Here is a 22,158-nt window from a genome sequence, read left to right on the forward strand (position 1 = left end):
CCCCTTAGATTATACACATATTTGAAAAGATTCCATCAATGAAAATTATGAAAATACGGATATGTTCTTACATGTTCACTGTTTCCTGCATCTTTCACACAGGCTTAAAATATGGGTTAAAAGTGTGTGTGTAATTTTGAAAACGTATTCCTGAAAATCATGTTTTCTCTTTTTTTTAATCAGACCAAACAATAGTATAATTTTTTATGTGAGCGAAAGTTCATGTCCTTGTGCAAAACAAAACAAAACAAAAATATATATAATATATAACAAAATATAACCAGATCAGTACCTGACTGAAGATATCTCTCTACCACAAGTAGGAAAAAAAATTTATTGCAGTAACAAATTCATAACTCAAAATATATGAAATAGTTAACAAATTCTTCTGTTCCATGGTGTCTTGCCATTTGAATTTCTTCTGATATAGTCAAAAAAAGTGTGCACATTTATTCTTGCCTTTTTTTTTAATAGATTTAATTTATTTGTACCATAATATGTTTTATTTATTTGTACCATAATAGATTTTATTTATTTGTACCATAAACGGGGGAGGGGGAGGGGGGAAAGAAAGAAAAGGAAAAATATATTCCCAGATTGAGTTATGGCTTAGACTTTGGCCTGGAGCATTTATAAGGTTTTTTATATTTATATATCAAATATTATAATTACAGAGGAATACAGATATTCTGGCTTCATTGCTAACATAATGTACATAGCAAAAAAATCTCCCAAGAAGAAACCTCCTTCCTTCCATGTTAAATGACTGACTGTGGAATATTACACTGGAAACTGTAGAACATTTATAAACATCAGCTCAATCCTCTGGAGCAATGATAAAAATGGAGTGTTAGACTTATTAAGAGATTTGTAGGGAATGAGACAGAAAACCTTATTATTCCCTGTGAATATATGTGTTTTGTTCACGTCCATATAGTGACTAAAATAAGAATATTTCACATAAAAGTATATATATATATATATTTCATAAAGGAAAAAAAAATGACAGTTCAAATAATTAGAGATGCTCTCAATGATGAAATAACCATTCTATGTTTGATAATATTCACAGATATAGAAAATTTCACTTGTTCTTTCTTAGAATTAATTGTACCAAGGGTTTGTATCATAAGGCAAACACATCCTTGATATTAAGTTTTGAATGTTTGCATAATGGATAATCACACTGTAGTATTTTCTGTGGCTCTTATCTGTTTAGACAATATTTATTGAAATGCTATTATAATTTGTTTGAAGGCAGATTTAGTTATTCATATGAAGTCTGCATTACAGTTCAGTTAATTAGTGTTGTGCGGAGTTAAAATTATGTTTGCATTCTACTGTGTTATCTCAGAAAACAAATATTATTCAAGACAAAAAACTGCATAGAATATATCTAACACAGAATAGATATTATTTTGGAATAGTAAAGAACCTGTACTAACTTGTGTTTAGTGAGACTGGAATATCATAGTTGTTGGAAAAAAGGAGATATTCTTTTTTTAGAGATGGGTATTCAACACACTTATTGTCTTTCATATAACAAAGAGCTAAGATTAAAAAAGAGAATAACAATAATAAAAAAATATAAAAAATTATATATGTAAATATAGTGTGCATAATATAAATAAACTGCAAGACAAATTAATATTTTTTGTTGTTGAAAGTAGGAAAAGTTTAATAATTCACAACGCAGCTGTGCTTTTGTTTAGCTCTTAACATTCTTAATGATAAAAAGTTTAATGCAATGATGTGTTTAAATTTTTTGTTAAGAATGGCTCAGTCAAGTCCATTAACCTTGAATTCATATACAAACAGATTTAATGTAGAGAAAAAGAAAAAAAAAATCACACACCTTTCTACTAAAGATTAAGCTAACTCACAGTTTTAAATATATTTAAAATTACAGAAACAATATGAAACATGAATAGTTTTAAGTTTTATTTTGCCTTGGTTTCCATTACTTCACATCCTAAGACAGCCTATTTCAAAGAATTTCTTAAGAAATAAATAAAAATACAAAAGACAAATGCACTTGCTGTATATTAATTGCTTGACAATAAATTATTTTCAATTTGTTTATAGAATATATTTTTTCCCTTTTAAAAATAATGGAAGTACATGCAGATAGGAAATAATAAAATAATTAATATAAATAAATAGAATCATAAAAAACAGAGCAAATGAAAAGAAGCAACGACAACAAAACCAGCAAAAAATCGAATCTCTAAAAGTACAAGCCAACTTTCTGAAAATATGAAGACGAGAAATAATTAAGACTGCCAAATTCTAGTTTGCTGGAGTGAAACAATGAGAAAGAGCTAAGTTCTTAGTTGGATTAAGCATCCATAGCTAATTTTGTGACAAACAGATTTTATTGAAGGAGGGCTTGAATGGTTGATTCATCATGCATGTATTCCTCAGCCTGAAGGAAGTGTAGCACACTACAATTATTCTAACTTGCATTATTGGTTTGTTATGGCACATTTTCCACATGTTTTGTTCTTTCATCTAGGGTGTTTCCCTTTCTACTTCTTCCTTCTAATTTCTCTAATGAAAAAGTTAAACTTTAACATTTTAACTGAAAATACTGTCCTCAGAAGGATTATTTCAAAATGCTGTGAGGTCAGATCTTTGTTTTGTTAAAAATGCAGTCAGTTTAGGTGAAATAAGTGGAATTGTGAAGCAATGCTAAAGCTGAGCAAGTGTTTTCTTAGACATGTATTACAATAGTGAGTGCTCTGGATTTAACAAGTCATTTTTTGCTGGTGTCTTCCCTTTTTTTCACACTCCAGAGCAAATGAAGGAAATGTTCCACTTGCCCTGCTCTCTTTCACTGATGGAGCCCATCATTAATTTGCAGGCTTGATTTTGCTAATCCTTGGGAGGTTAATTTTAGCATGGAAAGAGTGTCGCTAATTCGGTCCTATTTTAGGACTTTCTGAAGGAATGCATCAGATCTAACAGATTTTTGGTGGTATGGATGTCTGGATTTTTTTTGGGCCACAGTTGGAGAAAACCACAGAAATCTCTAGCTCCAAGGTAATCTTTAGATTTATAATGCTGGCTGAGTGATTAGAAAGGTTATGACTGGAACGAAATAGAAACTGGTGGTTCTCTCTGTTGTGGTCAATGACTTCTGTCAGAGCCCTCAGAACAAGCTGGATGAGATAATTTACTGCTTTGAGAGTATGATAAAAATTATGCTGTAAAACCGTGGAAGAGTGCTGGAGCAGAATTTAATGACCTACAATTTCTGAACATTGATCCTCAACCCAGTAAGGCCAGAAAGCAACAAGAATATAAACTGCCAGAAGACTTTATAGGACGTCCTGGTCAAAGGAAGAGCATGTTAAAAAAGGAAGTTATAGAAGTCTTCCGTGTCTGCAAATTCAAGTAGCAACATCTCTTTGCTTGTGGATATAAGGGTCTGCCCCTAGATGAAACCTTGCTAAAACAGATGTTCTTTATTTTTTTGTTTCTAAAGAAACCTATTGTAGACCCATAATTCAACAGGAGCTTACCTCTGTTGTGCAAGGAAACTTGCTACAAAATTAATGAAAGATTATAACGCAGTCCAGTGAGATTATATGGATTTTTCTTTTTTCAGTTAGTGCTTAAGGATGTTCTGAACATTCGACACAGTAGGTCTAACTGGGGGTTTCATCCCCAAACACAGAGCCAAGCATTCAGCACTTTGGACTGAGAGGTTAAGGGGAGTTAGGTTGGAGTCAGTTACAAGGTCATTTACAGGGCAATGGATATTTTCTCTTATTTCCAATGACTAACAACTACATACCTTCATTTTTTAGAATTATTTTGATAATAAGTTACATTACTTCCGATTTTAATTGTACTCTTAGGTCACTGTTGTGGTGCACACAGACACATGCACAGGCAGGTGCAGATGGGGACAGACTTCTGATGCAGAATTTCTTGCCTAGATCTTTAGCAGCTAAAAGCTTTTAGAGCCACCTCAGACCTTATGGAGCAAATGTCAGATAGAAACATTTGATTTATTCTTCTAATATGATGGATGAGTAATTATTTTGGGGCACTCTGTAACAAGGTTACAGGAGGGAAAGCATATAAGTAAGTGTTTAATTACTTGTTTACATGTTTAATTACTTCCACAAGATTTGTGTCTTTTATTACAGGGGCAGATTTGTAAATTCAGTCTGAAATATGTCTTCTTTTTTATTATTTGTCACTGTCAAAATATCCAATCCTACCAACAACATAAACATAAACTCACATATGGTTCATGTTCCAACAGCAACTTTCTTAGTCTTTATCTGTAAAGAGCAAAAAACTGTGCATTCCTAGTGACTCTTGTGCTGGTAAGATTCCCCTTAGGATAGACTTCACACAGACTTAAAACTTCACATAGATAGACTTCACACAGATAGATAAAACTTCACATGGATGTAATAAGAAACTGAGTGAATATATATACAGTTTTATTTTTCAGTTCCGAGTTTCAGTTAATATTTTAGAACAAATAATAAAAATAGAAGTACTCATGTTAAGAAAACCCATATTTTAAGCTGTCATAAGTAGCTTACCAGTATTAAAATAATGGTTACTTATCTTAAGAATTACATGAAGAGATTATGTAGTACCTAATAAGTTAATGTTTGTGATGAAGTACTATCCATCTGTAATTGTGTTGTGTGCTTCTTGTTGTGTGTTCTCTTAGAGTGTGAATTTTTTCCAAATGCAGAATATATTTTAAATACACTTACCAACCCTGTGATACTTTTAATAAATATATACAAAGCTTCTTACCTTATGGTTTGAAAAAAGGAAATAACAAAGTATGACATTTATTAATATTTTAAATATAATATGAATGACATTTTCATTTTGAAAGTATTAGAAATATTTTTGTCACTGTGTGTTATATAAAGGTAATTAAAAATGGGATTTGACAGTTGCAGAATGATTTCCATATTCTGACAGATCTAAAAATATCTACAATTGATACCATATTAAGTTGTCGTGTTCTTTTCCTGTGCTTATTTTGACATCAATTCTGATTGCCAATTTGTTAATTTGCCAAGCAGAAGCAGTTTCCTTTTATAATTAGCCTAAGCCTTGATTTATTCAATGATGACAAAGGGTTTTGGGAGCAAAAAATTCCTCATTTCAAAGAGAAGGTGACTGCTATAAGGAACAGACTGTATTACAGAATTAAATCAGTGCTGCTTAATTGACCATCATAGGTTAAAAAAATAAAATTAAAAAAAATATAAAGGTACTAATGTAGCTGTTATGGAGTAGGACCTTCACAGTTTTTATGATAAAATAGATATCATGAACTGAAAACTTGAGAATGGCTTTGAGAATCACTGAGTTGACTTCTGTGGTCACTTCCAACTTCTCTGAGTGGATCACTCGTTATCAGATGGAGGGACTGTATAAACTGATGAAGTGTTCTTCCACCCCAGAGTATTTGTAGAACACACTGGTGAATTAATCTGTAATTGTTAGTCAATTATATTGTACTGCTATCTAGAAATTTGTTTTTAACCTTTGCTCTCTTGGCACTCCAAGGAAATCACTCCTCTTTGTGTTGCTAAATTGTGGTCAGGCACTTTCCTGCTTGATCTTTGTCTTGATTTATTTGTTTCCAGATTTGGGCCCTCCTTAGGAAAAAGAATGGAGTTTCTACTGTAGCACAAACATACTGAAGTGCACTTATCAAAGGGAAGCAATAAGCTGTTTTCCAATGTAATGACAAAGTGGTTTTTAAAATTGGCTTCAGTGGAGCACCCCTATGGTCAGATGGCAGCAATGTTGTTCTTATTTCTTTTTGCATTTTAGATATAAAATACTGTAGCAGCTTAAGTCCTTACTGTCCTTAACAGTGAATTATGAATTAAACTGTATGTGCTTAGTCTCAGCTGCAAATGAAGGAGAAAACTGTCCTCAGGAGAATTACTTTTGTCTAATGCAACCTGTGTTTATAAAGTGCATTACAAATCATTTTACAAATACATATGCATCCTGGCAAATAACTGAGATAGATTTTGGTGTTTTTCACATGAAACACATGATAATTCAATTTTTTGGGGGTTTTGTTTGGTTATTTTCCTTTTTTCTTCCAAAAAACCCCTACAGGAGACTAAATAAAAAAAAAAATATTAAAGAGGAGCCTGCTACTAGAGTTCAAATTTAGATTTGCATCTGAATTACTTCAAGGTCTCACATAATTAGATCTCAGTTTGAATGTGTTTCAAAAGCATTTCAGAACCAATTTATCTGTTCAGGTGCATTATTTTCTCGAAGTGTATGAGGCTAATTCTCCATTCTCTTCTATTTTGCATTTTATTTTTTTCCAGGTTCACCAAGTAGGTAGGAACGACTGGCAAATTAAAATTATCCATTCTGCATCACCACTGTGCACCAAAGGCAATTTCAAGGTCGGAAGAAAGATCCTTTGGGTTGAAATATTATAAAAAAACTAAAGCAGTAAAAATTAAACTATCACATTTTCCTACTGACTACTGCAACTTTCTATACGTGTAAAAATAATCTAAAATTGTTTAGCTTTACGTTTGAGCTCTAAGTTCCACAAGGAATGTCTACATATAAGAAAAACTTAGGTACCTTACTATTTAGTTATTTTCATTTCCTAACCTCCAGAAAGCCATGAGGTGCTATCCATCCCCAGTTTTGGCTGGAAAAAATCTGATCTGTATTTTATATTTAACCCACACTGACAGATGTACACATAGACACACAATTAAATGCTTGTTATGATTCCATGGACACCAGCATCACAAATTGCCATCATTATTCCCATATATTCAGTCACCTGTTCTGAAGAAGCAGAGTTGTGGTTACTCATGTCGTGTGCTCTAAATGGAATTTGTTCCCATTTATCCCATCTGAGGTCTGATTCCTGATTATTAGAGTGAAAACCCTTGAAAAACTCTTGACATTTCAAATTCAGTGCTGTGTTCATCCTGTTGCATCAATAAGGTACTCGTATACTTGTGTATTTTTGCTTCTCAGTGATGCATTTCTCACATGATATAAGACCATTAGCATGCAGCTAGATTTGAGTGATATTTGCAGTAACACTAGGGATCATGAAGTAAGTAATTAAATGCCTATCTGAGGTAAATCAGTGCCAGTGTAACTTAAAATTAAGGTTTTAAACCTGGGATACAACAGCTGGAACAACTCAAGTGAAAACATTATCAGGCCCTGATACAATTAATATTTCTAGTTTGTTTTTTTTTTCTTTGGCAAATGGAGATGATGAAGCAAAATATTCTGTGGTGGAGATGGGATAAGTGGTCAAAAAGACTAATTTCTTTTAGCTTTTATACAGAAAGCAATGTGGTTGCTTTCATTGCATGCCAGGTTTGCTTGTCAGTTGTATTTGCCAGTCATCTATTTGTGTTTAAATGTATAGAAACACTGGGAAGAACGAACTACCACTATTTTGCTGCTTAGCTTATCCAAATCCATTAATTAGTCTGATTCTGGAATCTGTGTCAGAAACAAATCCTCTGTGTGGTAAATACCTCAGGACTTGGTATTATTCCATTCACTAGTTAAAAGCTTAGTGTGGCTTTTAGGAACATCCCCGGAGCTCAAATATTCCTAAGTGATCTGTTTACAGTGCAGACTTTGTGTTTCTGAGGCATCAGATGCCTACTAGAGCAGTAGCCTCCACCATGAATGCTGACATTTCTAAAAAAACCCAACCTCTACTTTTGTACTCCAAATAATAACAGGAAATGGCAAGTTCAGCATAAAGCAAGATCTTAGGGAGGGGGTGGTTGGTCCTTCATCCTGGAGACGTGCCCTGCCCAGCACAGCTGTGTTCTCAGCAACATGGCCTCAATGCTTGTGACTGCTGCCTGTTCTAGAACAGATGGATTGGTCACATCATCTGACCAGGGGATGTTCAGGATTGTTCGCAGGCAGCGTTGATGGAAGCGTTCCAGGAGTCGCAGGTGGTGGCGGTGGATGACCCATGATTCAGATCCATATGAGAGAGCAGACAGCACTGTGGCTCTGTAAACACTGATCTTGGTACTTTTCTTCAGGTGTTTATTTCACCAAACTCTTTTATGAAGCTTTCTGAAGGCACTGTATGCCTTTGCTAACCTGTTGTCTGTCTCCCCGTCAATCTCACCATCCGAGGAGATGAGGCTGCCTAGGGAATTAAACTGCTGGACTGATTTGAGCTCTGATTGCCAATGGTGATGTGGGGATGATGGGGGACTTGCTGAGGTGCAGGTTGATGGAGAACTTCTGTCTTCTTTAAGCTGACTTCCAGCCCAAAGAGCTCAGCAGCGTCTGCAAAGCAGGATGTTAAACGCTGCAGAGCTGCTTCTGTGTGGGCAACAAGGGCGGCGTCATCAGCATAAAGCAGCTCCTGGACAGGATGGTTTAAGGTCTTGGTGTGGGCCTTCAGTCGCCTTGGGTTGAAAAGGCTTCCATCAGTATGGTATCGGATGTAGATCCCGTCCTGATCATCGAGGTCATGCTTTATGGTGAACTTGCCACCAGCTACTGCAAGAGAGGAGCCCCAAAGAGGAGATACAAGGACTGCCTGAAACAACATCTCAGCCTTGGCCATATTGATCATCAGAACTGGTCTACTCTGGCCTCCAATTGGGAGGTCTGGAGACACCCCATCTCTAACGCTGCTGATGCCTTTGAGAAGGCAGCAGGATCACCCTTGAGGAGAAAAGACAACGCAGAAAGAATCGTGTCTTGCAGAATTTCCCACCTAAGGAGTCTTTCTGCTGTGCCTTTTGCAACCGGATGTGTCTGTCTCGTGTTGGCCTTTTTAGCCACCAGTGTGTTTGTAACAAACGTGGGCAGAGCCCTTCCCAAATCTTCATTCACGAAACCCGGCCGTGATGAATAACAGGAAATACTGTGATGCATTTTTCCTAGTCCCTGATAGCTACTGAATGCAATCTTGGCATACCTTTGCCCAATATTTTTGCTAAGACTTTGTGCAGAATTAGTATTAATATACAGAAAGTTCCTAGAGCCTCGTTGTTCTACCTAGCTTTTCTATCAGACTAGTTATTATTTTAATGGCCTCTGTTTCTGAAGCATAGGCCAAAATAAAAGGGACCAATCTAGTTTTCATCATAATATTTATAAGTGGTTACACCATTTTTTTCTGCATTCATTCTTCCAGATGGAATGTGGTTGGCATTTACAATAGCACTGAGCATCATCCTAGTTCTGTTTGCTTTACTATTAGATTTAGACTAAAACTGAGAGCTCTTATTAGCTCAGCCCAAGAGTCTGCTGTGGTGTCATTAAAACTTTCCACATTCCACAGCAGCCTGTAGTGATCTTGATACAATATCTGTTTTAATAGCCTAGGATGGAGGAAGGAAAAGCCATTTGGTAGTGGAGGTGAGAGAGTTACTGCAACAGGAACATGCAAGTGGTCTACTTATATGAGAGGGTTCATAATCAAAATTATGTTGAAATTTTAACTAGTCTTTCTGATGTTTTTTATTAAACTCTCAGCCACTTTGCTTGGGAACAGCAGATTGAAGTGCTTTCACCTGGTAGTTGACAGTTTTTAAATGTATTTGAAAGCATATTTGAAAAGTTTAGTTTCGTCAGTGAGTTTCTCTGGGTTTTCATTGCATGGTGCCTTTCATCAGAGTAAAGCTAAAAACGTGGAAGCTGATCGCTTTTAAAAGGTCTTCTAATAATCAGACTGGAAAGCATTATATAAAAAGAAAAGTGAAATGTTTCCAGTGAGGTTTTTGCTGGGATGGGTGAATGTTTAATATGGTAGTTGTAGCTACCTAAGGAACTGATTTTTGTTGTGTTCACTGGGTGTGTTGTACACCACTCTAAGTCCACAGTGGTGAGTTAGAAAAGAATTCACAGACAGAAATGTCTTGAAAGATAGAAATCATGAGACTTCACATATGAAAAACCACCGAAATAATTTAGTAGGAAGCCGTTTTATTGAACTCTTATTGTTTATGACCCTCAGGACATAAGAGCTACAAAGCATTTACTCTGCCATTTCTGTGTTGCATAGTGAATGAGGTTTCCTTCCTTTCTTTTTGTCATTTGGTTTCATTTCAGAGCAAGGTGTCAAATTGTAGGAAAGGGAAATTTATACTAGAATGTTAAAACAGCTTTTTTCATTCTACTTTGAGCAAACAGGATTCCCATGTACTGTTTTGACATTTCAGTGGATTTCATGCACTGCTGTTGTATTACAGGTATTTAAGCTATAAATCAGCTGAATTATCTTTGTGGTAGTCTCTGGATTATGTCATGTGTTGTGGAAGCACAACAGTGAATCCTGATTCCTACTTAAATTTTGCATAATAAGAAATATACTGCTGCCCCCAATTTTACAAATTTTAACAAGTAAATACATGGAATAAACAGGTTAAATATGTTACTGCTCTTTGAAAACATTCCATAGCACTTATGCAGCTTATTATTTCTAAGTAAATTTGATTTCACTCTCAAGAATAAATGCCGTTAGTAAAAACATTCCTTTTTCCAGAACAGTAGTTGTTAAACTTCAAATTGATTTGAAAGTGGAAAGGCCCATTAAGCCAGATTTAAAATTCAGTGTAGTCATATTTTACAGATTGTTTCAAATGGATTTATAAAAAGAAAAAAAAAACAGTGAAAATAAATAATCATATCACTTCCAAAAATACTTTGGTTCTTACCTGCAGAGGTCATTACAGTTACCTTTAGAATATCAGAATCCAAATTCATTGACTACAGTTCCGTATTTTAAAAAGTATATGTATATTCATTTCAGATAATGAGTTAGCTAATCTTTGAAAATTGTTGAAGATAAAGGTTCTTTAGAATTCCAGAAATACCATTATGAAACACAGTCACGTTTTCAATTTTCAGGAGTATCTCTGAGGTACATGTGTGTAGGTATTAACAAATAAAGCATAGCAGATTCATAATTACATATTGGGAATTTATAAAGAAGGATTGTTATGATAATTTTTTAAGGGAGAAGTAGGAGACCTCAGTGTTGTGCCCAGTTGTGTCAATACAAGGGCTCCCTCCGATGGCCACAAGTTACTTCACATAAAATTTTTTACTCCATGTGAATGAATGAAAGAAAATAAGGTAGGTGGAACAATTCAAAATAACTGGTGTGGCTGGTGGCTTGCATTAAGGTACTTTTATTGCATACATTAGTCCCTATACCATGGCATCTAGAAAATTAAATATTTTTCATTTCATGCTGAACATAGGGAAAAAAAAAAAAAGAAAGAAAAAAAGAAAACATGTTTTGTTAACCACATTTCCAAAGGAGCATGACTAAGTGTTGGTAAACCTCTGCAGGCTAGAAATAGCTGTTCATACCCTTTTACACACCCCTGCAATGCTATGTCCAACTGCAACTACTGTAACAAGAAACAAACCCCACAACCTTTCTCTGTTAGCTTAATTTTAGATATTGAAATCTTCACCCATAATAATGTGAAAGCAAATGGTTTCAAGTTTTGTTTTTGAAAAAGAAAAAAAAAAGAAATGAAACAAAAAAACCTCAAACCACCAAAACAAAAATTAAACAAAAAAAAACAACCAAACAAACAAAAAAAACCCCCAAAACAAATAAACAAAAAAAAAACCTGAAAGGCAGAAAGAATTTCTAGAGTCCCTTCACAAATGTCAGCTGTCACCTTTGATAAATTAACTGGTAAGTGCATTCTCATCCTCTCTTCATCTCCTAATTCTGGAGATGCTCTCTCATGTAAAGCTATGCTAATTTTCCACTCACACAGTGAAAAGCAAAAAAGAGAAAGAATCATGGCATAATATTCCAATGAATAAGTCACCAAATGTGAATAAATACCAGAAAGAAATAAACTGAAAGAAAATTGGTACAATTTACCCCACTATCCCATTTCTGAGTGACATTGATGGAATGATTTAAGTACAGTAGTGGGGATTTAGATGTTACAAGTGGTGGTCATTGACTGCAACGAGAATTTATGACTGTTTTCTGCCAAGTTTTTTATCTATCTATCTGGTCTATATTAGTCATGTTGCCATAAATATCATAGAATCATAGAATCATAGAATCATAGAATCATAGAATCATAGAATCATAGAATCGATTGGGTTGGAAAAGACCTCCGAGACCATCGAGTCCAACCCTTGGTCCAAATCCAGTCCATTTACTAGATCATGGCACTCAGTGCCACGTCCAATCTGCGTTTAAAAATCTCCAGGGATGGTGAATCCACCACCTCTCTGGGCAGCCCATTCCAATGCCTGATCACTCTCTCTGTAAAGAATTTTCTCCTGATATCCAACTTAAATCTCCCCTGGCGGAGCTTAAGCCCGTGCCCCCTTGTCCTATTGCTGAGTGCCTGAGAGAAGAGACCAACCCCCACCTGGCTAGAACTTCCCTTCAGGTAGTTATAGACGGTGATGAGGTCACCTCTGAGCCTCCTCTTCTCCAGGCTAAACAACCCCAGCTCCCTCAGCCTCTCCCCATAGGACTTATGCTCCAGTCCCTTCACCAGCCTTGTTGCTCTTCTCTGGACCCGCTCCAGCACCTCAATATCCTTTCTGAACTGAGGGGCCCAGAACTGAACACAATACTCAAGGTGTGGCCTCACCAACGCAGAGTACAGGGGAAGGATCACTTCCCTGCTCCTGCTGGCCACGCTATTTTTGATACAGGACAAGATCCCATTGGCCTTCTTGGCCACCTGGGCACACTGTTGGCTCATGTTGAGCTTCCTGTCAATTAGTACCCCCAGGTCCCTTTCTGCCTGGCTGCTTTCCAGCCACTCTGTGCCCAGCCTGTAGCGCTGCAGGGGGTTGTTGTGGCCAAAGTGCAGGACCCGGCACTTGGCTTTATTGAACTTCATCCCATTGGAATCAGCCCATCTCTCAAGTCTATCCAGATCCCTCTGCAGAGCCCTCCTGCCTTCCAGCAGGTCGACACTCCCTCCCAGTTTGGTGTCATCAGCAAATTTGCTGATGATGGACTCAATCCCCTCATCTAAATCATCAATAAAGATATTAAACAGGACTGGACCCAACACAGACCCCTGGGGAACACCACTGGTGACCGGCTGCCAGCTGGATGCAGCTCCATTCACCAGCACTCTCTGGGCCCGACCCTCCAGCCAGCTCCTAATCCAGGAGAGGGTACACTTGTCCAAGCCATGGGCTACCAGCTTTTCCAGGAGTATATTATGGGAGACAGTGTCAAAGGCCTTGCTGAAGTCTAGATAGACCACATCCACAGCCTTCCCCTCATCCACCAGGTGGGTCACCTGATCGTAAAAAGAGATCAGGTTGGTCAGACAGGACCTGCCCCTCCTAAACCCGTGCTGGCTGGGTCTGATCCCTTGTCCATCCTGAAGGTGCTGTGTGATTGCACTCAGGATGATCTGCTCCATAACCCTGCCAGGCACCGAGGTCAGGCTGACAGGCCTGTAGTTGCCAGGGTCCTGCTTGCAGCCTTTTTTGTGGATTGGGGTGACATTCGCCAACCTCCAATCATCTGGGACCTTCCCAGAGAGCCAGGACTGTTGGAAGATGATGGAGAGCGGTTTGGCAAGCTCTTCTGCCAGCTCCCTCATCACCCTGGGATGGATCCCGTCTGGTCCCATAGACTTGTTAGGATCCAGCTGGCTCAGTAAGTTGCTAACTACATCCTCCTGGAATACAGGAGGGCTATTCAGCTCTCTGTCTCTGTCTATCTGCTCTAGAGGCCAGTTGTTCTGAGGGCCACCTGTCTTACTGCTAAAAACTAAATATGTACTGTTCTTTTTTACAAAAGACGTTGTGATCAGTCAAAATTATGAATATGTGCAACTGCTCTGTATTTGGATCAATTGAAAACAATTCCAGTGTGGTTCAAGTGTATCTTTGAACAATTCAGAGACAAGATATAGTGAAAACTGTGATGAATAACTTATGGTACTGGGCTTCTCACTGGGATGCCACTGTTAGTACAGGAAACAGATCTATCAGCTATTGCATAATTTTTTGTTTATGACAATGAAGCCGTAACAATCTGTTCATTTAATCTCTGTGATCATTTTGTCCTGGCCATAATTCTAATCTGGACATCTAGGAAAGAAGGCAGTTGTCTGATACAGTGTTTTCTGAACAGAGTGAAGGACTCTCACACTCATTTTTTCACTTTAACCTGTTGACTTTCGGGAGCAGTTTCAAAAGATTAATCATAACTCACCACAGTGGTAATAGGATAAGAAGGAAGAGTCTGAAAGTTTGGAATCTTGTTCAGAAGACATGTTAATTGATGCTCATTGTACTGTGCCCTAAGTTATCTGGAATAGGCACTCCTTTTGTTGCTGAGGTGTAAATAATTAAACTACTCTATGAACTTGGATATCACTTGGAGGTAATGGGGGAAAATAATTTAGTTTGAACTCTCTTAATTCTCAGAAGAGCTCAAGATGAGTTAATCCTTCAGCATTATTATGGTAGTTTCAATGATGCTCTAAGGTAATCAAATTACCAGCAGTCCACTGGGGGGTCTGTTTCCCTCTTGATGACTCCTGAATGTCAATAGCAATGTTGGTGTATGTCATAAGGAGGACTCATACAGGTGTTTCTAAAGCATAACCATCATCATGCAACAAGAATTTTATACAAAGAGCTGCTGGTTCCCATGGATTTTTTTCAGCTGTTTTTTCTGATGTTGGTACTGGAATTCATAAACCACATTATGATGTCAGACCCTTCTTGGGGTATACTAGTACCTCACTGTTAAACTTCTCTTCTGACAAAATTATTCAGGTTGGGTCCCCTTCCAGTTCTTGTCATTAAACATTGAATGAGAAGTTGCATATTTATTTTTATTTATATATGTATCATTAAGTAATATTTGTAATAAATACTACACTTATTATAGTAAGTACACTACATATGTAAAACCATTGTGCATGGTTTTACATTGCACAATTGCAAGGCATTATTTAGCCTTGTAGTATGTTTTACAGTGTGTATGTACTATATCATACAGTAAAAGTTGCATTTGTAAATAAGCATCATGTCCTCTAGATTATCTAAAGTACAGGTCATACACAGCTTCATTTCTGGGGGCTTTTTTGACTGGCTGAGGAAGTTTTGGACAAGGTGCCTGTATTATCCCTGGTCTAAAACCACATTTACTTTCTAGATAGAGGTTGGACAAGGAAACAAAGAACTTTTTTACACGTTATCTTGATGTGTGCTTAACTTCACAGTCATTCTGAGCTTGTTAATGCCCTTCTACAGGCAGGACTTAGTTTTACCAATGCAGTCCAAAGCACATTCATGATTTCTGACACCATAATGAACTGAGTAATTTTGTATTCAAAGCAAGGTTAAAGTAGCTTGAGGCAAAGAAATTACTGGGTTAGTAATTGAGTAGGAGGATTAAAACAAGTTTGAGAGTAGGCTCTCAGTTCAGGCTTCAGTACAGCCCATGGAATAAAATAGGCTGTGGACAGTTATCCTCTTAGATATATCTATGCTGCTAAGCATCCTGCTATTGTGTAAACTGCAATATATGTTTTAAAAACTGCATTCTTTGAGAAAGATGGTATGTCATCATGCTATTGGAAAGCAGTACCTGTAAGAGTATCAACTAAGACTCAACAAGCAGTTATATTGGAGGGGTTACTTTACAATCCTATTAATACTTTTGCAAACAGTGTTTATTACGTGTAACAGTCATTTTAACATTACATCATTTTAACAAGGAGATGCCTGGGTAATCTGCATAGTCTAAAATAATGACATGTTCCCTTTACATGATTTGGCACACAAATGAAGTGATCTGAACAGTCTGAAGAAGGCAGGGGTGGGAGGAAAGCAGCTCGTTATGTGGTTATAATTCTGTGTTTAAAAGATCATTGGGCTGGACCATGAAACAGTAATTGGGTTCTGCTGTAAAGATAGGACTGTCTGTCACATTGAATCTAATTCTCCTCTAAAAAGCCTACAAGCTACTTTCATAGGTTTTGGGTACGCCTTCAGTACTATAGTCTGCAGGAAAAGCTGTCTGATTTTGTCCTCTTTCTTTTGAAAAGGATTAAAACTGAAAAAGCCCCAAACTATATATTTTAACCTTTAGAGTGTTTAAAATCAAGCAAAAAAGACCCATTTAATACTCAACACAATTGATACACTCTAAAATGTGCTTTTAACAGATAAAAGCTCTGGAAAATGACAGCTAAAATATTGATTTCTAAACTGGTCATTCTGAAAGGTTAAAGGAGCAGTTTGAAGTACTTTTAGGTTATTACTGAAGCCCCAAACCTAATTTTAAATTAAAAACACATGGTTTAAGTATACCCTACAGTAAAAAAATCAGGCAATATACATTCTGTATTCAAAACTTAAATTAATTTCTATGAGGTGGTTACTCTCCAAAACTGATTTGGCAAAAAATTTTAATTGAACACTTCATTTGCTCACAGTAAGAGCAAATTCAGAGATTAGAATTTATTGAAATGGTACTAGTACAGGGGAGGGAAAGTGCAAAGATTTGCATATAGGGAGGTAAATAATTAATGCAACAAAGCTCACCTCTGCTTCAAAAACTTATAGAAAGAGAAGCTGCATAGCTAAAAATGTTGGTTTCTATATACTTCTGCAGTAGTAATATCTGTGGCTTTTAGCTATGGCAACAGCACTGTCTATGCATCCAGAAATGTGTAATTTTTTTAATACCGCTCATATAAATATTTTAGAGAGCTATTTCTGTCTGTCAGGTATTTAGATCCGAAATATCTGATCAAATTCTTTCTGCTTCACATACCATAAACAGGCTACGATAAACTAACACTACACAGCACAGCAAAATCAGAATATATTCTCCAGTCTTTAGGATGTTAAAGTTCATGATTACAGTTCTTTAGATTTTTTTTACTTTCTTCTTTACCTTTCTTTCTGTTCTTTGTTTTCTTTATGTAACAAAAAGTGGAAGTATTTTATCGGTTAAATGTGGTTAAAAAAAAAAGTTTACTTTTTAATCCTTCACCTGGGAAAAAAATTGAAATACAAAATCTTCTTGTTTTAACAGGACTCTAAATTAAAATTCCTTTTATAACACTCTGGATTCTTTAGTTGGAAACCAGAGTCTTTCATTACCATGGTCTGCCAGAAGACCTTTTAAAATACAGCATACTGTGCACCTGAAACACAGGCTTGCAGCAAAACTAGTCTAACCTCTCAGTAAAAGGAATTCATAGAGATCACTCTGTTTTCTTATGCAAAAATGTTACATGGAACCATACACTGAAATCATACAATCACAGAATCAGTTGGGTTGGAAGGGACCTCTGAGATCATCAAGTCCAACCCTTGATCCAACCCCGCTGTGGTTCCCAGCCCATGGCACTGATGCCACATCCAGTCTGTCCTTAAACACCTCCAGGGATGGAGAATCCACCACTTCCCTGGGCAGCCCATTCCAATGGCTGAGCACCCTCTCTGCAAAGAAATTCTTCCTAATATCCAACCTAAACCTCCCCTGGCACAGCTGAAGACCCAGCCCTCTTGTCTTGCTGAGAGTTGCCTGGGAAAAGAGACCAACCCCCCCCTGGCTCCCCCCTCCTGTCAGGGAGTTGCAGAGAGTGAGGAGGTCTCCCCTGAGCCTCCTCTTCTCCAGGCTGAGCCCCCCCAGCTCCCTCAGCCTCTCCTCACAGCACTTGTGCTCCAGTCCCTTCCCCAGCCTCGTTGCTCTCCTCTGGCCCTGCTCCAGCCCCTCCATGTCCTTCCTGAGCTGAGGGCCCAGAGCTGGACACAGCACTCCAGGGGTGGCCTCACCAGTGCTGAGTCCAGGGCAAGAATCACTTCCTTGGCCCTGTTGGCCACCCTGTTCCTGAGCCAGGCCAGGATCCATTGGCCTTCTTGGCCCCCTGGGCACACTCTGGCTCCTGTTCAGCTCCCTGTCCATCCCCACTCCCAGCTCCCTTCCTGCCTGGCTGCTCTCCAGCGGTCAGGATATTCTACACATTTTTGACAGGTAGGTCAGTTTTTGAAAGGTAATATTTTGTTGAGTCTGATGTCAGTGCTAAACACACAGGTGAGTTAAAACCTCATCCAGATGAATAGCCAAGACTGATTCATCAGTTTTTCCAATGGAATTCACTGATAATTGCATTTCATCCCTGTGCTCGACTGTTTGCCAGACGCGGGTATAAAACGAAAATCTCAGCGATGCTTCCACGTGTTGCTGTGTTCGCTGTGGATGTGGCTGATCCCTTTCTCATTTTCTTCCAGGCCTTTTCTGGGAACACTAATGCAGACAGTGTCGTGTACTATAAGCTCCAGCATTCCATTAAAGCCCGATTCCTTCGTTTTGTGCCGCTAGACTGGAATCCCAATGGCAGGATTGGGATGCGCATCGAGGTGTATGGATGCACGTACAGTAAGTTTATTTCTGAGTCAGCTGAGGGAAATGAATCCCCATCATTGTATTTCACCGCCTAAATCACGTCTGAAAGTAGATTTCTAAGCTCGAATTTAATCTGGAATAAAACTAATTTGATAACTTTATGTGCAACTTTGTAATTTCTGCATTAGCTGTAGATATATGATGTTTATTTTCCAGTTCTTTCTGTGTTGGAATGAATGGTGTGGACATAATCCAATTACTGATTTAACGCAAACTCTTTTTTTTTTTTAATAGTCTTAAAAGCTCCATCTGAACATGGTGTAATTTCTGTCTGAAGGACAAAATATGGAAAATGTTTACAGTTTTAAATATATATGGTCTTGGTCGTGAGCCAATAAAAGTACAGCTAGACAGACCCACAAATACACAATGAAGGATACTTCAAAGTTGTTATATATTTAAGGGGTACTTTTAGAATTATTTTTGTGCTATTAATAACTGACATAAGCCTTTGGAAGACAATTGTTATGGTTTTATTGATCTGCTGGACAGTGTAAATCTTACTGATGTCTTCCTGTTACAATTTTTTATCCCTGGACTTCTTAAAAAAGTCTTTTTAGTAAGTCGTTTGCTACATTTTATTCTCCAGATCTTTTCTCCATGATGGAAACAGAATTTATTTTAAGCAACCTCTTTAATTGTTTTTTTTTTGCATATTTTGATATATTGTTATTTGTAGGATTTTTTTTTTTTTCAACTTCTATAATTAAGGTATGCTTTTCATGGTTGATCTCTTCTGAATGCTCTCCATATATCTGTTTTCTATTTCTATTCATTAGTATCTGACTTAAAGTGAGCATCAGCAAAACACATCTCTGGGCTTTCTACCTTAAACTTGACTTTGTAAACCCAATAAAAGACCACGAACTAAGGATATTGAAAATTTCAATCTGGATGCAGGAGAATAGTTCAATGCAGAATTTAGGTAAACTTCCCCATCCCAGAAAACAGATTCCTCATGCCAGTAGAAGTGCTCAAACAAAAGTCCTCCGTGACATCTGCCTAGGGACTGGGGACATGACTTATGATTTCTGGAACAACTTAATGTAACTGAGAAATGTGGTCAAGACCACAGGACAAAATATGTTCATGTAACTAAAAAAAAAAACAAACCACACAGAATAAGCAGTTAAAATAAGTTAAAATATTTTTGTGTGGTCATTAAATATCTTTGAGAAAGATTATATATATCTCAGTGGTTTATTTCTTTGGTACAGGATCCGTCCTATAAGTGGCTTCTGGAAACAAATCAACTGTAGTTATCTTCTAAGATTAGGATTGTAGTGGTTTGAACCTTGTTCTCCCCAGAGACTAAGAGAAGTGGTAGACCCCAAGGGGTGGAAACCCCTGGAAGTTTTGAAGTTCTGCCCAATGGGCGCTCCTGCAGAAATGTAAACATATCACAACCAGACCGGAAAAGAAGGGTTGTAGTTTTGGTTGTTGGTAGGAGAGGTGGCCATGTTGTAGAGCCACGAGGAAGGGGCTCTGAGCCCCTTGGGGCCTCTGGCCCCCTCCCAGCCCCTGGCTGGGGGCTGCAGGGACCTGGAACAGCATAAAGCTGGGCTAGGTGCCTGTAGTTATGCCGGGAGATGTTTTTCTCCATGGGCACAGAGCAGCAGCCGACGCTGACCAGAGAAAACGGTGGCAGAGAGCCAGAGATAAGACCTGAACTGAAGAAGCAGCAGAAACAACATGCAGCACTGCAGAGGAGACTCCTGGAAGGAGAGTCGAGGAAAGGAGAGCCAGCAGCTGAGAGCTACAGAGTTCTTGGGGGTAAGACTGAAACCAGATCCCCAAAACTCCTTTGAGACCTCCTGGAAGGAGGAAGATGATGGACTCTTACTTGAAAGAGCCTTGAAGTGCGACATGCACTGTAGAAAGGAGCTAGAGAGCTCCGAGAGGAATGCAGGGGGAGTTGACCTTGGCTTCCCCCCCCCCTTGCACTGCTGCCACGGTGGCAGCCTGAGAGACAGGGCACAGAGGCCCTGCAAGAGATACCAGACCGTCACGAAGGCCCCCCTGTGTCTTCGTGATATGACGTGGTGAAACGACCTTGTCTGGGGTTACGAAGCCCACGGAAGACCCCTCGGTTGTGAGGCGATGGGGCCGGGGGAGCTTGAATACCTCCCTCGTGGATGCTGGCAGAAAGCCAGCTATCAGCTGCTGCATGAGATGAGAAGAAACCTGCTGCCTCAGAAGATGCTGCTGTTCAGAGACTGGAAGGGATCTGTCCTTCTTTCCCTCCTGGACTTTTATTTGGAGGGGAGAGGAGATCTGATCCATTGTAAATACTATATGTCATGGTAGAGATAGTTGTGATCATGTGTATAATGTGATATGGTATTTATTTGTACAGTCATTGTAATATATTCCCTTTTCCCCATTTGGAGTCTGGTGTGTTTTGTCTGGAAAAACCTCTCTCACATTAGGTTGAGATGTGGGAGGGGGAATGGAGCTAGGGAATTGGATGTTGGGACTATCTCAAACCATGACAGGATGAATTTAAAATGAATATTTACTTCATTCATTATTCACTGTAATTTGTACCTAAAGAACATGATGGTGTTAAAAATAATGTAAACTTTTTTTTAAGCTGGTTAAGATTTTATCTGATTTAGTGATATTGCATGTTTTAGAAGTGCCTATTTTTCCTATGTATAAATGCTTTCATTCCAAATGAATTACAGACTCTTATCGTCTCTATATTTATTTTGAACATCTAAAATTACCACGTGGTTTTAGAAGTTCAATTCAGTGGTTGCTGGTGAAGACAAACCAGGTGATTATAGTCTTATAGTTCTAAAATATATTTAAATTTAAATATATTTAAAAAGTTAAAGCATTAATTCTTTCTCTCCAGTCCTTTTCTCCATTTATCAGGCACAATTAGGACATGTAGTTATTGTTACAGTAATTATGCCTGGCTCTTTCTGAATGGCTACTTTTCAAGGAGGAAAATAAAGAAAAACAGAAATGCCTATAATTCCTACCTTAATTTTGATTCACACTTCCACATTTCCCATTTTCTCATCCTTCCCTTTAGGGAGCTCTCACTTGGTCTTATATTGTAAGAGTAAAGAACTCTCTTTTCATTTCCACCAAGTATGTTAAATATGTTCTGTATTCAAGTGCAAAAGCACTAATTTCTTCCCTCAGTCTTTTCTGTTGCAAATTACACAACTGAAACTAAACTTGCTAGAATATAGGAAGTTGATCTCACATTTTTCCATGCATGAAAAAATGCATGACTGCTACATCCTAAAGAAGTTATTACTATCTTAGGGAAGTAATAGTTACAGGACAAATGTTGGCACTGCTTACAGTTTGCTGCCCTGCTGCCTTCCAGTCAACTACCTGCTCTGAATAACCCAGCCTGGTATCCTCAGAAATTTTGTTTCCCCTTTAATTACAGTTTCAGTGAGGCTTGGTAATATTCATGGTAGATGTCTACGGGATAAAGCAGATTATTGTGAGTTTTGTTTCCTTTTTTCCTTTTTTTTATACACAACTCCTCTGTTTAGATAAAATTTTTAGGTGTTTGTAAAGCATGCATCCAGACAAGTCCTTCCATTATTTTTTACTCCCATTCTGCAGTCTTTTTCATGTAAAAAAGGAAGAATGATGTTTTATACCTCCAGGTGTTCTACCCTACTTCACATGGACTGATAAAATCTGCTTGTGTCTTGACTACACTGCAAACACTGTGCTGAACCCCGCCCCAA

At 37.8% G+C, this 22,158-nt stretch overlaps 1 protein-coding gene across 1 annotated transcript in view; it reads left to right on the forward strand.

Annotated features, from left to right (window-relative positions):
- The window catches only part of LOC113995955 (contactin-associated protein-like 4), a 208,956-nt gene that overhangs the window by 117,407 nt on the left and 69,391 nt on the right, over nt 1-22,158 (forward strand). The window contains exon 4 of the mRNA XM_027736529.2: nt 18,262-18,409. Coding sequence (XP_027592330.2) covers nt 18,262-18,409 — 148 coding nt within the window. The remainder of the gene's footprint in view (nt 1-18,261; nt 18,410-22,158) is intronic.

This window comes from Pipra filicauda, unplaced genomic scaffold (assembly GCF_003945595.2).
Source record: "Pipra filicauda isolate LSUMZ 115617 unplaced genomic scaffold, ASM394559v2 scaffold107_size2268652_pilon, whole genome shotgun sequence".
NCBI classification, from domain to species: domain Eukaryota; kingdom Metazoa; phylum Chordata; class Aves; order Passeriformes; family Pipridae; genus Pipra; species Pipra filicauda.